This window comes from Acinonyx jubatus, chromosome C1 (genome assembly GCF_027475565.1).
Source record: "Acinonyx jubatus isolate Ajub_Pintada_27869175 chromosome C1, VMU_Ajub_asm_v1.0, whole genome shotgun sequence".
Taxonomy (NCBI): domain Eukaryota; kingdom Metazoa; phylum Chordata; class Mammalia; order Carnivora; family Felidae; genus Acinonyx; species Acinonyx jubatus.
The window spans coordinates 8,058,344-8,075,281 of record NC_069381.1 but is presented as its reverse complement, the minus strand read 5'-3'; the positions used below and the strand labels follow the sequence as shown (position 1 = coordinate 8,075,281).

Here is a 16,938-nt window from a genome sequence, read left to right as displayed (position 1 = left end):
ACGTAAAAACTTAAACACAGAAAAACCATTAACGTGTAACTTTCATCCGAAACAAATGTCATGTATTCACAGTCTGTCCTAGCTAAAGTGAGTGTAAGTTATATCAGTCAACAAATTAGAGGATTATATTATGTTGGCACTTCTGTTTTTATTTTTATTTTTAATTTATTTAAATTCAAGTTAGATAACATAAAATGTAGTATTGGTTTCAGGAGTAGAACCCAGTGATTCATCACCTCCATATGACACTCAGTGCTCATCCCACGAAGTGCCCTCCTTAGTGCCCATCACCCATTTAGCCCATCCCCCTACCACCTCCCCTCCAGCATTTAAGAGTCTCTTATGGTTTCCCTCCCTCTCTGTATTTATCTTAATTTCCCTTCCCTTCCCTTCCCTTCCCTTCCCTTCCCTTCCCTTCCCTTCCCTTCCCTTCCCTTCCCTTCCCTTCCCTTATGTTCATCCACATATAAGTGAAATCATATATTTGTCTTCCTGTGACTGACGAATTTCACTTACATTAACACATTCTAGTTCCATCCATGTGGTCGCAAATGGCAAGATTGCATTCTTTTTGATTGTCGAGTAGCATTCCAGTGCGTGTGTGTGTGTGCGTGTGCACGCGCTCACACATTCTCCCCATTTTCTTTATCCATTCATCACTTGATGGACATTTGGGCTTTTCTCATACTTTGGCTGTTATTGATAGTGCTGCTATAAACATCGGGGTGCATGTGCCCCTTTGAATCAGCGTCTTTGTATCCTTTGGATAAATACCTAGTAGTGCAGTTGCTGGGTCGCAGGATAGTTCTATTTTTAATTTTTTGAGGTACCTCCATACTGTTTTCCAGAGTTGCTGCACCGGTTTGTGTTCCCACCAACAGTGCAAAAGGGTTCCCCTTTCTCCGGATCCTCGCCAACGTCTGTTGTTTCCTGAGTTGTTAATGTTAGCCATTCTGACAAGTGTGAGGTGGTATCTCGTTGTGGTTTTGATTTGTATTTTCCTGATGATGAGTAATGTTGAGCATCTTTTCAATTGTCTGTTGGCCATCTGGATGTCTTTGGACAAGTGTCTGTTCATGTCTTCTGCCCATTTCTTCACTGGATTGTTTTTTGGGCGTTGAGTATGATAAGTTCTTTATCGATTTTGGATAGTAGCCCTTTATCTGGTATGGCATTTGCAAATATCTTCTCCCATTCCATCCGTTGCCTTTTAGTTTTGTTGACTGTTTCCTTCACCGTGCAAAAGCTTTTTATCTTGAGGAGGTCCCAATAGTTCATTTTTGCTTTTATTTCCCTTGCCTCTGGAGACATGTCTAGTAAGAAGTTGCTGCAGCCAAGGTCAAAGAGGTTGCTGCCTATTTTCTCCTGTAGGATGTTTATGGTTTCTTATGTCACATTTAGGTCTTTCATCCATTTTGAGTTTGTGTGTCTGGTGTAAGAAAGTGGTCCAGGTTCATTCTTCTGCGTGTCGTCGTCCGGTTTTCCCAGCACCATTTACTGAAGAGACTGTCTGTTTTCCACTGGATACTGTTTCCTGCTTTGTTGAAGATTAGTTGGCCATACGTTTGTGGGTCCATATCTGGGTTCTGTATTCTGTTCCACTGATCTGTGTGTCTCTTTGTGTGCCAGTACCATACTGTCTCGATGATTACAGCTTTGTAATGCTCCTTGAAGCCCGGGGTTGTGATGCCTCCAGCTTTGGTTTTCTTTTTCAACGTTACTTTGGCTGTTCGGAGTCTTTTCTGGTTCCATACAAATTTTAGGATTGTTGGTTCTAGTTCTGTGAAAAATGCTCGTATTATTTTGATAGGAATTGTGTTAAATATGTAGATTGCTTTCAGTAGCATATGCATCTCAACAATATTTGTTTTTCCAGTCCGTGAGCATGGAATGTGTTTTCATTTCTTGGCGTCTTCTTCAGTTTCTTTCATAAGCTTTCTATAGTTTTCAGCATACAGACCTTTTACCTCCTTGGTTATTCCTAGGCATCTTAACGGTATTTTTGGTGCTATTGTAAATGGGATCGATTCCTGGATTTCTTTTTCTGCTGCTTTGTTGTGTTGTATAGAAGTGCAACCAATTTCTGTACGTTGGTTTTTATATGCTGTGACTTTGCTGAATTCATGTATCAGTTCTAGTAGTATTTTGGTAGACTCTTTTGGGTTTTCCACGTTAGGGTATCATGTCATCTGCGAACAGTGAAAGTTTGACTTCTTCTTTGGCAATTTGTATGCCTTTTATTTCTTTGTGTTGTCTGATTGCTGAGGCCAGGGCTTCTGGCACGGTGTTGAACAACAGTGGTGAGAGTGGACATCCCTGTCGTGTTCCTGACCTTAGCGGGAGAGCTCTCAGTTTTTCCCCATTGAGGATGATATTAGCTGTGAGTCTTTCATATATGGCTTTTATGATGACTCATGTTCCTTCGACCCCTACTTTCTTAAGGGTTTTTATCAAGAAAGGGTGCTGTATTTTGTCAAATGCCTTTTCTGCATCTATTGAAAAGATCATATGGTTCTTATCCTTTCTTTTATTAACATGGTGTATCACATTGATTGATTTATGAGTATTAAAGCAGTCCTGCAGCCCAGGAATAAATCCCACTTAATCATGGTAAATAGTTCTTTCAATGTACTGTTGAGTTCGATCTACTAGTATCTTGTTGAGAATTTTTTCATCCATGTTCATCAGGGATATTGGCCTGTAATTCTCCTTTTCAGTGAGGTCTCTGGCTTTGGAATCAAGGTAATGCTGGCTTCATAGAATAAGTTAGGAAGCTTTCCTTCCATTTCTATTTTTTGGGACAGTTTGAGAAGAGTAGGTATTAACTCTGCCTTAAATGCCTGGTAGAATTCCCCTGAGAAGCCATCTGGCCCAGGACTCTTGTTTCTTGGGAGATTTTTGATAACTGATTCAATTTCTTTGCTGGTTATGGGCCTGTTCAAATTTTCTATTTCTTCCTGTTTGCGTCTTGGTAGTGTGTGAGTGTTAAGGAATTTGTCCATCCCTTCCAGATTGTCCAGTTTGTTGGCATATAATTTTTCGTAATATTCTCTTATAATTGTTTGTATTTCTGTGGTGTCGGTCGTGATCTCTCCTCTTTCATTCGTGATTTTATTTATCTATTTGGGTCCTCTTTTTTGAGAAGTCTCACTAGGGGGTTATCAGTTTTGTTTATCCTTTCAAAAAACCAGGTTTTAGTTCCGTTGATCTGTTCTCCTGTGGTTTTTTGTTTCTATATCACTGCTCTCATTTTTATTATTTTTCTTCTGCTGCTGGCTTTGGGCTTTATTTGCTGCTCCTTTTCTAGCTCCTTTAGGTGTAAGGTCAGGCTGTGTATTTAGGACCTTTCTTGCTTTTGAGATAGGTCTGAATGGCAATGTATTTCCTTCCCTCTTAGGGCTGCCTTTGCTGCATCCCAAAGGGTTTGGACTGTTGTGTTTTCATTTTCATTTGCTTCCATGTATTTTGTAATTTCGTCTTTAACTTCCTGGGGTTAACCCATTCTTTAGTAGGATGTTCTTTAACCTCCATGTATTTGAGGGCTTTCCAAATTTTTCCTGGTGGTTGATTACAAGTTTCATAGTGTTGTGATCTGAAAATATGCATGGTGTGATCTCAGTCTTCTTGTACCTCTTGAGGGCTGATTTGTGACCTAGTATGTGATCTATTCTGGAGAATGTTCCATGTGTACTCGAGAAGAATGTGTATTCTGCTGCTTTAGGACAAAATGTTCTGAATATGAGTCCATCTGGTCCAGTGTGTCATTCAAAGCCATTGTTTCCTTGTTGATTCTCTGCTTGGTTGACTTGTCCACTGCTGTAAGTAGGGTATTAAAGACTTCTATAATGGTATGATTATTAATGAGTTTGTTTACATGTGTGATTAATTGATTTATATGTTTGGGTGCTTCCAAGTTGGCGACATAAATATTTACAATTGTTAGATCTTCTTGATGGATAGATCCCTTAATTATGATAATAATGCCCTTGTTCATCTCTTGTTACAGTCTTTGTTTTAAAATATGGTTTGCTATAAGTATGGCTACTTTGGCTTTCTTTTGACTTCCGTTAGCACGATAGATGGTTCTTCATGCCCTCACTTTCAATCTGCAGGTGTCCTTAGGTCTCAAATGAGACATAGGGTAGCAGAATGGATTAAAAAAACAAGATCCATCAATATGCTGCCGGCACTTCTGTGTTTAGCCTAATGGTTTATTTCTTTAACTGCTGCCCTGTGTGAGGAGTGTCCATCACTTTAAGTCTTTTTAAAATACCTAAGGTTTTACGGGGCACCTGGGTGGCTCAGTTGGTTAAGCGTCCAGTTTCAGCTCAGTTTCCGTGATCTTGCGGTTTGTGGGTTCGAGCCCCATGTCAGGCTCTGTACTGACAGCTCAAAGCCTGGATCCTGCTTCAGATTCTGTGTGTCTCTCTCTGTCCCTCTTCCGCTCATGCTCTCTGTCTCTCTCTCAAAATAAATTAAAATAAACATTAAAAAAATATACCTGGGGCACCTGGGTGGCTCAGTCGGTTAAGTGTCTGACTTCAGCTCAGGTCATGATCTCACAGTCTGTGAGTTCGAGCTCTGCGTCGGGCTCTGTGCTGACAGCTCGGAGCCTGGAGCCTGCTTTGGATTCTGTGTCTCCCTCTGTCTCTGCCACTCCCCTGTTCACACTCTGTCTCTCTCTCAAAAATAAACATTAAAAAAAAATTATATATATATATACGTATATATATATATACATATAAAATCTCTAAAGTTTAGGGAAGGAAAAGAAATCATTGTTGAACCTACCAGCCCAAATCCTGCTAAAGAAGCTTGAAACAGAAATATCTCCTAATGAGAATATCAGTATGTTCAGTCAGTAGATGTTTTGAGCACCTGCTATGTTTCAGGTTCTGCTGGGTGCTGGAAACCTATTAATGAACAAGCCAGGCATGGCCTGTGTCTTCTGGAAGGTTACAATAAGCTATCTCATTTTTCTGATACTGGAATGTGAAGCACTATTGAATAAATTTACCATGTACTGAGCTCAGCCCTGGTAACACCAAAATTTCTAATTGTTTTCAAATGCATATACAGACCTTCCCAAGGTGAATTGGACATTTTCATGCCTTGATAATAAGGGACATTACCTAAATGTGCTTTGGCCTTTTTCTGATGCCTTGATCACCAGAGAGGGCATTGGGTATTGTTGTGGGGGCACAGCAATGCTCTCTGGCTCTGGAAATGAATCGGGGATCTTTGAAGTGGCCCTTGCCGCCCCCGAGAGTTGTGCTCTCCTCACGGGCACGCATTTTCTCCCTGCCTGCGTCTCCTTGCTCACGTGGGTCCTTTCTCAGCATCCCTGTCCATCCTCTCTCACAGCTGTCTGCTGTGACAGGGGAAAAACAGGCTGCCAGGGGGATCCAGAAAGTCAGGATTATTAAGTCAATAACCGGAGACAAGATATAATGTGAAATTGTAGACTCCTCCTCTGGGTAGCTGAGTTAACATGCACTGTTCTCATGGTTCAGACATTTCCTTCTGGCAACTTCAGCTCACCAGAAGTCTGTCTATATTAAGTTGTTTCTATGAAGTCACTATGAGTAGAACGTGCTGATTTGCAGGTGTTTTAAGGATGTCAGAACAAACATGTTATTTCTGTTCATAAAGGTCCAAGGGGAATCTATTGATATAATCCCTCACTGTTGGGGTTTAGATGTGCCTGAAACCACTACTGAGTATTAATATTTCTTTCAACATCATAGCTATTCTGACTGTTCTTAGATTCTTTTGTCATTAGTTATAAGCCCTCTTAGTGATTTGCTGTCTGGATGGAGATTTTTCTCAAAGAGAGCCCTTCCTTCATACCTTATTTCTCTCTCTCTCTCTCTCTCTCTCTCTCTCTTTTTAATGTTTATTTATTTTTGAGGGAGAAAGGGAAATAAAGTGTGAGCAGGGGAGGGACAGAGAGAAAAGGAGACAGAGGATCACTGTAGGGCTCGAACCTACGAACTGCAAGATTATGACCTGAGCCAAAGTTGGATGCTCAACCACCTGAGTCACCCAGATGCCCCACTTCAATCCTTATTTCTGCAGACCCCTGCTCATACTGTCCCTGGTGGTTTTCTCAGTCTCCTGTGACTGTGCTGCACTGTCACAGCTCTGCTCGGGGACGATCGTGGGACCGTGGGAGCTGGGACTGGTTTCAGACCGTCTCTCTTCCCACCACTGCTGTGTCCCACTGTTTGCCTTTGTGGAATATCTAGCAACCACTTGATCCGTAATGGAGTTCTGGTTCCTTCCTCTGGTTCCCTGCCACCTTTCCCCTTTGACACACCGTTCCTCTCTAGAATTTCCTCTATCATACAGACCTTTCTTCCCTCCAGATTTTGACAGAGCTGGAGCACAGCGGCATCGGGAGAATCAAAGAACAGAGTGCCCGCATGCTGGGCCACTTGGTCTCCAATGCCCCCCGGCTCATCCGCCCCTACATGGAGCCCATTCTGAAGGTAACCCACAATAGCTAGAGAGACTGGCACTTTCTCGCCAGGTGATCTTATGTCAGCTCATTCGGGACGATGGGAGTGTTTCAGTAGAGAAGTTCTTTGGCCCCAGGCTCGGGGATGAGGGCCACATCAGGCCCTTCTCAGCGAAAGAACTACAAAAATCCCACCAATTGCAGGAAAGGGCTCTCTTTATAAGAGATAAGAAATGATGGTTCCAGCACATCATCAAATGTGCCTGGAAAGAAGTGGGTAAATAGTGGCATAAAATTGTTCCTTCAAAATGAAGAAAAAATGAGCTTTAAAATCTGAATGCGTTTAGAGGCATGTGAAATCTTTCAGAACCTACGTGCATCTGGGCAGATGATTACACAGGTATCATTTGAGGAGGCATGGGAAACGTTTTTAAATCATGGCACTTCCCAGCTCTCTCGTATGTCAGACTGGGCTCAGAAAAGTTTTAGAATCCACATTCCAGAGAAATCCTGGATTTGTAAAGCCTAGAAGTAATTTATCTGTGACTGAAATGGTCTCTTGGGTGAATTTTACTTATGTAAAAGAAAGGTTCCTGGTAGATGCTGTCCTGCATTCATTTTCTCATACCTTCTTTTCATAGGCTTTAATATTGAAACTGAAAGATCCAGACCCTGATCCAAACCCAGGTGTGATCAATAATGTCTTGGCCACAATAGGAGAGTTGGCTCAGGTAAGGGGACAACCACTTTTTCCACAGGATGGAAAGAATACTGTTTAGCCTCTGAGGAAATCAAAATAAGGCCGTAATTTCTAATCTTCTCTACCGCGGTCTTTTTCGTTTTGTAGGTCAGTGGCCTAGAAATGAGGAAATGGGTTGATGAACTCTTTATTATCATCATGGACATGCTCCAGGACTCCTCCCTGTTGGCCAAAAGGCAGGTGAGTACTGCTCTTTCCGGACTGAGCAGGACAGGCCCCTGGTAGGCCTGGGCCCTTGTCTCTTAGTCACTCACTGCCCCCAGCCAGTGCCCGACCCAGAGCTCGGCACACAGTAGGTACTCAGAAGTATCTGCTGAGTAAAGGGAAGGAAGATATGGAACCAGGATTCGTTGTCATCCTGGCCTGGAGACAACTTTGAGGAAGTAGCAGCTCAAAGAAAAATCCAGATCATGTATCAGAGCCCCGGCCCCCAGAGGGAAAAGGAAAGCCTGGGCCTGTGGCTGGGGAAGCAAAAGCTGCGCTTCAGCAGCCCCCACCCCCACCCCCAGTCCTGGCTTCACTTTGGCCACTGAGGCCATTAGGTGACTAACATTAAGAACAGTCTTAATTTCCCTCGAAGCTCGATTTCTCCCATTAATCATTCAGGATGTGGAAGGACTGTGTGTTTCCTTTGAGGAAGATGGGGCTCTTCTGTATCCAGTGATCGTTGGCATCGGTTTGTGGCCTTGTTTTTATGCCCGAACTCTCAAGGATTTCTGTTGGCGGTTAACAGAACTCTACTGGAAACATTTTTTTCTTGGAAAAGCCTCTAATACTTCGCTGTAATTATTTAAGGAAGAGTACAGACCATGCTTTCTCCTACTGACTCGACCGACCACACGATCTGTTCCTTGTCCAGGTGGCTCTGTGGACCCTGGGACAGTTGGTGGCCAGCACTGGCTATGTGGTGGAGCCCTACAGGAAGTACCCCACTTTGCTTGAGGTCCTGCTGAATTTTCTGAAGACTGAGCAGAACCAGGGTACACGGAGAGAGGTAGGGCACATGGCACACTCGGTCTTTAAAGATTTTGCTGGAAGAATGGAGAGAGATTGTGGCATTAACACGCTCTTGAGAGCATGTTGGTTAGATGTCCTGTCCTCCTGTTTCGTTCTCATAGCTGGCCATTCAGGTATGAACTGGGTATCATGGAGCATCGAGAGGAATACGCATCAAAGCTATGGTCATCGGATATTGTGATGAATGTTTTCTTCTTCCCCTCCCCCTCCCCACCCAGGCTATCCGTGTGTTAGGGCTTTTGGGGGCCCTGGATCCCTACAAGCACAAAGTGAACATTGGCATGATTGACCAGTCCCGCGACGCTTCTGCTGTTAGCCTGTCAGAATCCAAGTCAAGTCAGGATTCCTGTAAGTTGAGGGGACTGATGAGAGACTTATCACATTCTGCCTCACGAAGCGCTTGCCGGCTGTGTTTGGAAAGAGCCTTGGGCTGGTTAACAAATGACAGCACGTCGGCTCACTTCATGACTTTTGAGTGGAAAGCTAAGTTTTTTCTTAAACCGCAATAGGGATGCTGCTTCCCAATGTGTCTGGAATCCTTACATCTGTCCCGACTCTTTGCCAAGGGTCAACAGGCTAAGCCTGTACCCGCTTTTTGGTGTTGATGAGAGAGATGTGAATCATCACCCCCTCGCCTCTGTTCATCTGTCGTTCTTTGTTAGTCCTTCTTTGATATTTTCTATTCTCCTGGTGCCCAAGGAGCAAGAGGGTAGAATTTATCCTCTCTGTTTTAATCGGTAGGGAAATCTGAGGCCAGGCTCCGGGGCATAGACAAACTAGTAGCTATCAGAATCCAGGGCTGTTTTTTCCATCAACTGGTCTGGCTCTGGAGCTCCTCTGTCTGTTGACAAGTAGCCTGAGAGATTGGGTAGGGTATGGGGTTACAGCAGATTCTTCTAGGGCGGACTCATTTCCGAAAGAGTGAAAATCCAGCAGTGGCTCTCCCAGCCCTTCCAGCAAAATGTTGTTTTCCCCAAATAATTTGTTTCCAAACTCTATGGAAGGAACCTTGTTGCTTCCAATGTATTCTTCTGTGTGTTAGAGAAGTGTACCTATGATAGCACCCTGTCAGACCCGTGACTCAGCAGAGTGGGGGCCGGGTCCCTGCGGGTTTTGTCCTTACTCAGCAGTGCCTGTCCAGCCTCTTGACCCACTGAGTTCTTACCCTCCTCAGTGTACCGTTCAGCCTCCCCTCACCCAGTCTTTGAGATCCTTGCTGTTCAGGTCTGGTGGCATTTGCCACCCCCTTCTCTGAAGTCCCTACAAGGACTGAGCAGCTACTGAACAGATGCTGGCCTAATTTGGGGGTAACTGGGGAGTTGGCCTTGACTTTCATTTAGGGGGTGTGATTATTTTTACTGACGGTTTCAACTTCAGAGTTGTCACTTGTAATGATAAGAAGCTAAGTTAAACAGAGCAATTTAAGGAAAACCTATCATGTACCATTCTAGGCTTCTGTAGTTGGGGCCAGAGAAAAGCCAGAAACTCTTAGAAGTCTTAATGGTGACAGCCTATTCATTGGGTCCTGATGTTCTCTGTCCTCCCCGTGAACGCCGATGGCGCTCGGGCTGTTGGTGGCACGCCAGGCTCTACTCCAAGTCGGAGTCACATCACGCACGTATAGCTCCTGACTGTTGCCGTCGTTCTGTCCTAGCTGACTACAGCACCAGCGAGATGCTGGTCAACATGGGCAACCTGCCCCTGGACGAGTTCTACCCTGCCGTGTCCATGGTGGCGCTGATGCGGATCTTCCGGGACCAGTCCCTCTCGCACCATCACACCATGGTAGTCCAGGCCATCACCTTCATCTTCAAGTCCCTGGGCCTCAAGTGTGTGCAGTTCCTGCCCCAGGTCATGCCCACGTTCCTCAACGTCATTCGAGTCTGTGACGGGGCCATCCGGGAGGTGAGTAGCTAAAACCCCGCCCCTGCTCCCTCCGCCTGAGCCCCAGCTGGTCCGCTGAGGCAGATTATTTGCATATCAGCTTCCTGTCGCTGCCCTCTGCTGGCTGTTGAGCTGAGCACCTGTCCTCCCTCCTCACACTTGACGGAACAGGTGCGGTTGGCTCAGCCCGGTTTCCTGGGTTATCCCCTCAGAATGGTGATGAATGGGTGGGTGGGGGTGTGTGTGTGTGTGTGTGTGTGTGTGTGTCTAGAGTTCAGTGCATTTGTTGGGGAGAATGTTCCACACTGTGGACTTCTGGTTGCTTTCTCATGATTAGATTTAAGTCCATCATTTTTGTGGTTGTTGTTTTAATGTTTATTTATTTTGAGAGAGAAAGAGCAGGGGAGGGGCAGAGAGAGACAGAGACAGAGACAGAGAGAATCTCAAGCATGCTCTGCGCTATCCGTGCAGAGCCTGAGGTGGGGCTCGATCCCACGACTGTGAGATCATGACCTGAGCCCAAATCAAGAGTCGGACACTCAACCGACTGAGCCTCCCAGGCACCCCTAAGTCCATCATTTTTAGTGAGAATACTGCAGAGGTGACGTTCTTATCAGATCTCATAATGTCAGCTTCTCCCATTAGTGTTGATCATGAGTTTGAGCACACGGTTAAATTGGCATCTGTCAGATCTCTCCATTGTAAAGTTGCCTTTTTCGTGAGCCATCGAGTAATCTGTGGGGTGATACTTCGAGACTAGGACTGTCCTGTTCCCTGACTACCTTTTACCCCGTGGCTGAGTATTCACAGGTGATCCTTGCCTGAATCCGTTGTCACACTGATTGCAAAGTAAGGACTTTCCAGTTCTACCATTTCTCCTACTTTTAACAGCTGGCACATTCCTGTGAGGTAGAATTTTCCCCTTTCCTTCCCCATAGCTCCCTTTTGTTCTCTTTCCTTTCTCTGAACCACAGAACCTGCAGAGTGGTTCTGTGATTATTATACGTATGCCACTACTGACAACAAACCTGCTAAATAAAGTTTAAGGGGGCTTTTTTTTTTAATGTTTTTGATTTTTTTTTTTTTATGTTTATTTATTTTTGAAGAAGAGAGACAGAGCATGAGCGAGAAGGAGCAGAGAGACAGGGAGACAGAATCCAAAGCAGGCTCCAGCAGGTTGTCAGCACAGAGCCCGATGAGGGGCTCAGACCCACGAGCTGTGAGATCATGACCTGAGCCGAAGTCGGACGCTTAACCAACAGAGCCATCCAGGCGCCCCTTTAATTTTTTTTTTTAAAGTAAATTCTGCATCCAGTGTGGGGCTTGAACTCACGACCCTGAGACTAAGAGTCGGATGCTGAACCAACCGAGCCACCCAGGCACCCCAGAGTACTATGTTATAAAGATACTTGAATTAATTTTTCTGATCAGTTTTTCTCTCTGTGATTATATATTCAACTTGATGTACATTTGGAGGAAATAGTATCTTTTTAGAAAGTATATTTTCTAACTTTGTGCCTGGAGGAGAGAAGTGCAGTTTATTTTTATGTGTTCAACCTCATTGAACTCTTACTAATTCTAATCAGCTAGCTTTTCACTCTAGATAATCATACAGTGTACAAAAAGAGAAAGATAGGGGGGCCTGGGTGGCTCAGTCGGTTAAGCATCCAACTCTTGATTTCAGCTCAGGTCACGATCTCGTGGCTTGTGAATTCTAGCCCCACAATCGGGCTCTGTGCTGACAGAGTGGAGCCTGCTTGGGATTTTTTTCTCTGCCCTGCCCCGCCCCGCTCGCACTTGTTCTAGCGCATGTATGCTTTCTCTCTCTCAAACTTAAAAAAACAAGAGAAGGAAGGAAGGAAGGAAGGAAGGAAGGAAGATAGTTCTAGTTTTTTGTTTTAGTCTGTAAACCAGTTAGTTATTGCTTTTCTCATTGTATATCCAGGACCTTCAACCCAATGTTGACTAGCTCGGTCAAAGTGGAAATCTTTCACCGTGTTCCTGATTTCAGTGGGACAGCTGTAAAGATTCCACTGCTGAATATAATGTTTGCTGTAGGTTTTTGGTAATTAGCTTTGAAAGGGTTATAAATGTTCCCTTGCGTTCTTAATTTGCTAAAGTTTTTATCACGAACAGGTATTGGATTTATCAACTGCCTTTTATTTGTCTGGCGTGATGATCACATATTTTTGCCTCTTTCAGGGTGTTCATATGTTGAATTTATATATATGTCCTAATGTTGAAGTATTCTTGAAGTCTTGTTCTAAAACCAACTTGGTTACGATGTATTTTGTTAATACATTGACTTTATATCTACTACTTAATTGAGATTTTTTTACATCAGCAATCCTGAGTGGAATTTGCCTCTAATTGTTACTATTTTTTTTTTACTACAGGTTCAAAGACCTGTTTATCTTTTCTGTTGCTTCTTAAAACAGTTTTGGTCACATTTTTCTAGGAAATTACTCATTTTATTTACTTTCTGTCTGTAGGTTTGCCTTCTGTGCACATTTCATAGAATTGGAATCATACGTGGTTTTTTGTGTCTAGCTTCTTTCACTTTACGTGATCCTTTTGAGTTCATCGTGGATCGGTAGTTTATTCCTTCTTTCTAGCTAAATAATAATGTAATGCTATTATTGCTCAGAGGAAGTGTTTTTAATGTTTCCTATGCTTTCTTCTTGCGTCCCTGAGTTATCCAGAAATGGATATTTTAATTTGCAGATTTACAGGATTTCAGATTTCTTCTTTGGATATCTACTTCTGACTTAATTGCATTGGGTTTGTGATTCCTTGATGTTTGCTGAAACCGCCCTAATAGTCTATGCTTGGTCCATTTTCGATAAATGTTTCCTCCATGCTTGGGAATAGTGTGTATTTGCTAACGTTACCCACAAGGTTCCACGTGTGTCATTAGATTTGAACTTACTACTTGCTGCGTTCAAGTCTTTTGTATTCTTGTTAATTTTTTGTTTGCTTAATCTGTCCATTACTGAGAGAAGTGAGATAAAAATCTCCCTTTACAATGCTGGCTTTGTTAATTTCTCATAGTTTAGTCAGTTCTGTTGTATGTACTTGGGGGGATATATTATAGGTAAGTTCAAATTTAAAATCGTATCTTCCTGATAAGTCGAATCTTTTATCATTTTGCAATGACTCTTTATATCTTTAATAATACCTTAAAATTTATTTTGCCTAATTTTAATATAGCTACACCATCTTTTTTTTTGGAGGGAGGGAGGATATCTTTTATTATCTTTTTACTTTTAATTGTCTTAAGGACTTTTTGCTTTAGATGGGTCACTCATGATCATGATATGTATAATAATGCAGCTAGGTTATCCCTTTAATCTAGTTTGAAAATCTTTGCATTCAGTCCAATTACATTTATTGTGATTGCTGGTAAATTTGGGCTTATTTCCACCATCTGATCTAGTGCTTTATTTGTTTGTTTATTTTCTTTATTTTCTGTCTTTTTGGGGCTTGATTTAAGCTTTCATTTTTTTGTCTTTTGCCCTCTACTTGTTGGCCACCTTTAATTTTAATAAATGATCTATAATGGGATATTTCAGTTGTAAACAAAAAGCAGACAACTTCTATCAAATTCCCATACTCATTAATAATTATTAACACTCTGTCAGTTTGGTTTCATCTTATTACTACCACCCCCACCAATCTCTTCCCCCCCACACACAAACATTTTTTCTGGGGTATTTTAAAGCAAATTCTAGGTATCGTACTATTTCACCAATAAAAAGCTTTTCCCCCATATAACCAAAATTACAAGACCTACAAAATTAAAAATAATTCCTTAGTATCTTCTAATATGAAGCCTTCTTCAAATGTCCTTGTTTGTCTTTTTCTTTTCTTTTCTTTTCTTTTCTCTTTTCTCTTTTCTTTTCTTTTCTTTTCTTTTCTTCTCTTTTCTTCTCTTTTCTTCTCTTTTCTTCTCTTTTCTTCTCTTTTCTTTTCTTTTCTAAGTATCACACCCAGTGCAGAGGCCAACACAGGGCTTGAACTCATGACCCCCGAGATCAAGACCTGAGGTGACCTCAAGAGTCAGACGCTTCACCAGCTGAACCAGCCAGGCCCCCTCCTTGTTTGTCTTAAAAATGTATTTTTACATTTGGTTTATTTAAATCATAATCCAGATAAGGCCTGCACATGGCATTCAGCTGATATATCCAATTGTCTTTCTGTCCCCCTTTTTACCCCACTTTTTTTTCATACCATTGATTTGTGAAGGAAACAGGTCATTTTTCCTATAGAATTTCCCATTCTGGATTTGGCTGATAATATCTTCAAGATGTCTTTTAACTTCTTGTAAACTGGTTAGATTTAGATGCTTAGTTAGATTCAGGTTCCTTTTGGTGAGAAATACTTCCTAGGGGGTACCGCATACTTCCTATTTCAACAGTTAGTAAGCAAGTCTTTTCTAAACGATCCACTTCTAGTGATATAAAGGGTAATCGATGGGCTCAGGTACTGTGATCCTGTGTTCCCCATCAGCTTTTCTCCTAATCCTTTTAGTGCTCATTGAAGATTGTTTTGTAGAACCATTATTTCATTGGCAACTGGAAAACGGTGGTTTCTAATTGTTACCCCTTCTGGATTTATTAGCTAGCAATTATCTGTAAAGAACTTTATGTTATCAACTATTTAGTTAATTTGAAGTATAGTTCATGCAGGAAGGGCAAAATAAATGCACGATTGTTTTATTTATCAGTTTTTCAGAGTAATGAATCAAGTCCTTTGCAACCTCTCCAAGGTGACTCAGGCACCACCCCACGACCCCTGTTGTTTTTGGAGTATCAGTATCAACGTGTGTGTGTGTGTGTGTGTGTGTGTGTGTGTGTGTGTGTGTGTGCGTGTGTGCGTGTGTTTTCTGTTCATTGAAGGCACTGTTTTTTCTCATGATCTAATTATCCCACTCAACGTGGCTATTGTGTTCTTTTTACATTGCCGGTGGTCTTGGTCTTTGATCGCTTTCTTGCTTTCTGGCAAAAAAAAAAAAAAAAAAAGATATATTGAGCTTATCAAGTACATTTCACTCAAGCCTTGTCATGGCCACTTTCAAGGAGCTATGGTTTCTTTCTTCTTTTTTTTTTTTTCTTTTTAAGTTTATTTATTTATTTTGAGAGACAGAAAAAGAGCATGTACACATGAGTGGGGAAGGAGCGGAGAGAGAATCCCAAGCAGGCTCCACACTGTCAGTGTAGAGCCTGACATGGGGCTCAATCCCTTGAACTGTGAGATCATGACACGAGCTAAAATCAAGAGTCAGACACTTTACTGACTGAGCCACCCAAGCGTCCCCAGAGCTATGGTTTCTTTAAGTGAGAGATGGTACTTAGAAACTGCAGTTTGTGTGCTAGGGTGCTCATTGCTACTGACATATCATTATTCTCAGCCATTTCAGTGAACAGACCTAGAAATAAGTAATTTTTAGAAAGAGGAAAATTAAGCAATGCATATTTAAGTTTTAAGAGTTTTTACTTTGATTTTATACTTGTTTCTCACACTGAAAAACTTGGTTCCTTGGTTCTGACATTTCTATAATTACTTGCTTTATCTTGCAAAATACATACCTACATGTATCTTATATACATGTAAATAGCAAATGACCAGAATTAGTAATAACAGTAAGATTACTGAATGCAGTTCAAGGTTTTTTGCAATTTTTTGTTGTTCTTAGGCTGTGTCCTTTTGGAGATATACACCAAAATGATGTGTTTGTTTTTTATTTAAAAAAAATTTTTTTTTATGTTTATTTCTAAGACAGAGACAGAGAGAGAGAGACAGAGCATGAGCAGGGGAGGGGCAGAGAGAGAGGGGGCAAAGAATCTGAAGCAGGCTCTGGGCTCTGAGCTGCCAGCACAGAGCCTGACTCGAGGCTCCAACTCGTGAACTACACGATTGTGGCCTGAGCCAAAGTCAGACACCCAACCAACTGCATCACCCAGGCACCCCTTAAAATGCTGTGCTTAAAGTTGTTTGAAATTCTTTGAGTGATTGTCCAACCAACTTGATTTATAGTTAAATTGTTTCTGCTTGTTTTCAATTTTTAGAAATTTCTTTGAGGTTTTTCCAATTTAACTAGGTTTTCTGATTTAACTTTGAGGTTCATTCTGATTATGTAAGACATTAACATGGTTCCAGGGCCAAAACTATAAAATATGTTCAGTGAAGTCTAACTTCTGTCCGCATTCCTATTCCGTGTTTCTTCCTTCCTCTGCCATTTCCTATTGCTGCTATAACAGATCACCGACAACTTCATAGCTTCAAACGACACAAATTTATTATCTTATGGCTCTGTAGGTCATACGTCTGACAGAGGTCATACTGAGCTAAAATCAGGGCGCCATTGAGGCCACATTCCTTTCTGGAGGCTGTAGGGGAGAATCCATCTTCTTGCTTCTTCTGGCTTCTAGAGGCTTCCCACGTTCCTTTGCCATCTGCCTCCACCTTCAGAGTCAGCAACATTGCATCTCCCTGACCCTTCTTCTGCTGTCAGATCTTTCTCTCTGCCCACTGCCAGGAAAGGTTCTCTGCTTTTAAGGTAAGGACGCCTTTGATTAGATTTGCCACACCTGGATAATCTCCACATGTCAAAGTCCTGAACCTTAATCACCTCTTCTGAAGTCCCCTTTGTCATGTATTGGTAGGTTCTGGGGATTGGGGCATGGACATCTGTGGCGTACCGTTGTTCTACCTACCGCACTTCCCCCTGAGGTAACCGGGTTTTGGTTGCTTTTTTTTTTAATGTTCAATCATGTATTATTAAATCTTCTCTACTGGTGGTTAATTTTTTATTATT

The 16,938-nt window shown here is 42.2% G+C and overlaps 1 protein-coding gene across 2 annotated transcripts in view; it reads left to right on the top strand.

Moving 5' to 3' along the window:
* MTOR (mechanistic target of rapamycin kinase) overlaps positions 1-16,938 on the top strand; it is a 133,569-nt gene that overhangs the window by 22,524 nt on the left and 94,107 nt on the right. For both annotated transcript variants that reach the window (XM_053207141.1, XM_015083109.3), the window contains exons 14-19: positions 6,369-6,491; positions 7,102-7,191; positions 7,308-7,400; positions 8,080-8,214; positions 8,456-8,585; positions 9,892-10,142. In XM_053207141.1, the coding sequence (XP_053063116.1) occupies positions 6,369-6,491; positions 7,102-7,191; positions 7,308-7,400; positions 8,080-8,214; positions 8,456-8,585; positions 9,892-10,142 (822 nt within the window). The remainder of the gene's footprint in view (positions 1-6,368; positions 6,492-7,101; positions 7,192-7,307; positions 7,401-8,079; positions 8,215-8,455; positions 8,586-9,891; positions 10,143-16,938) is intronic.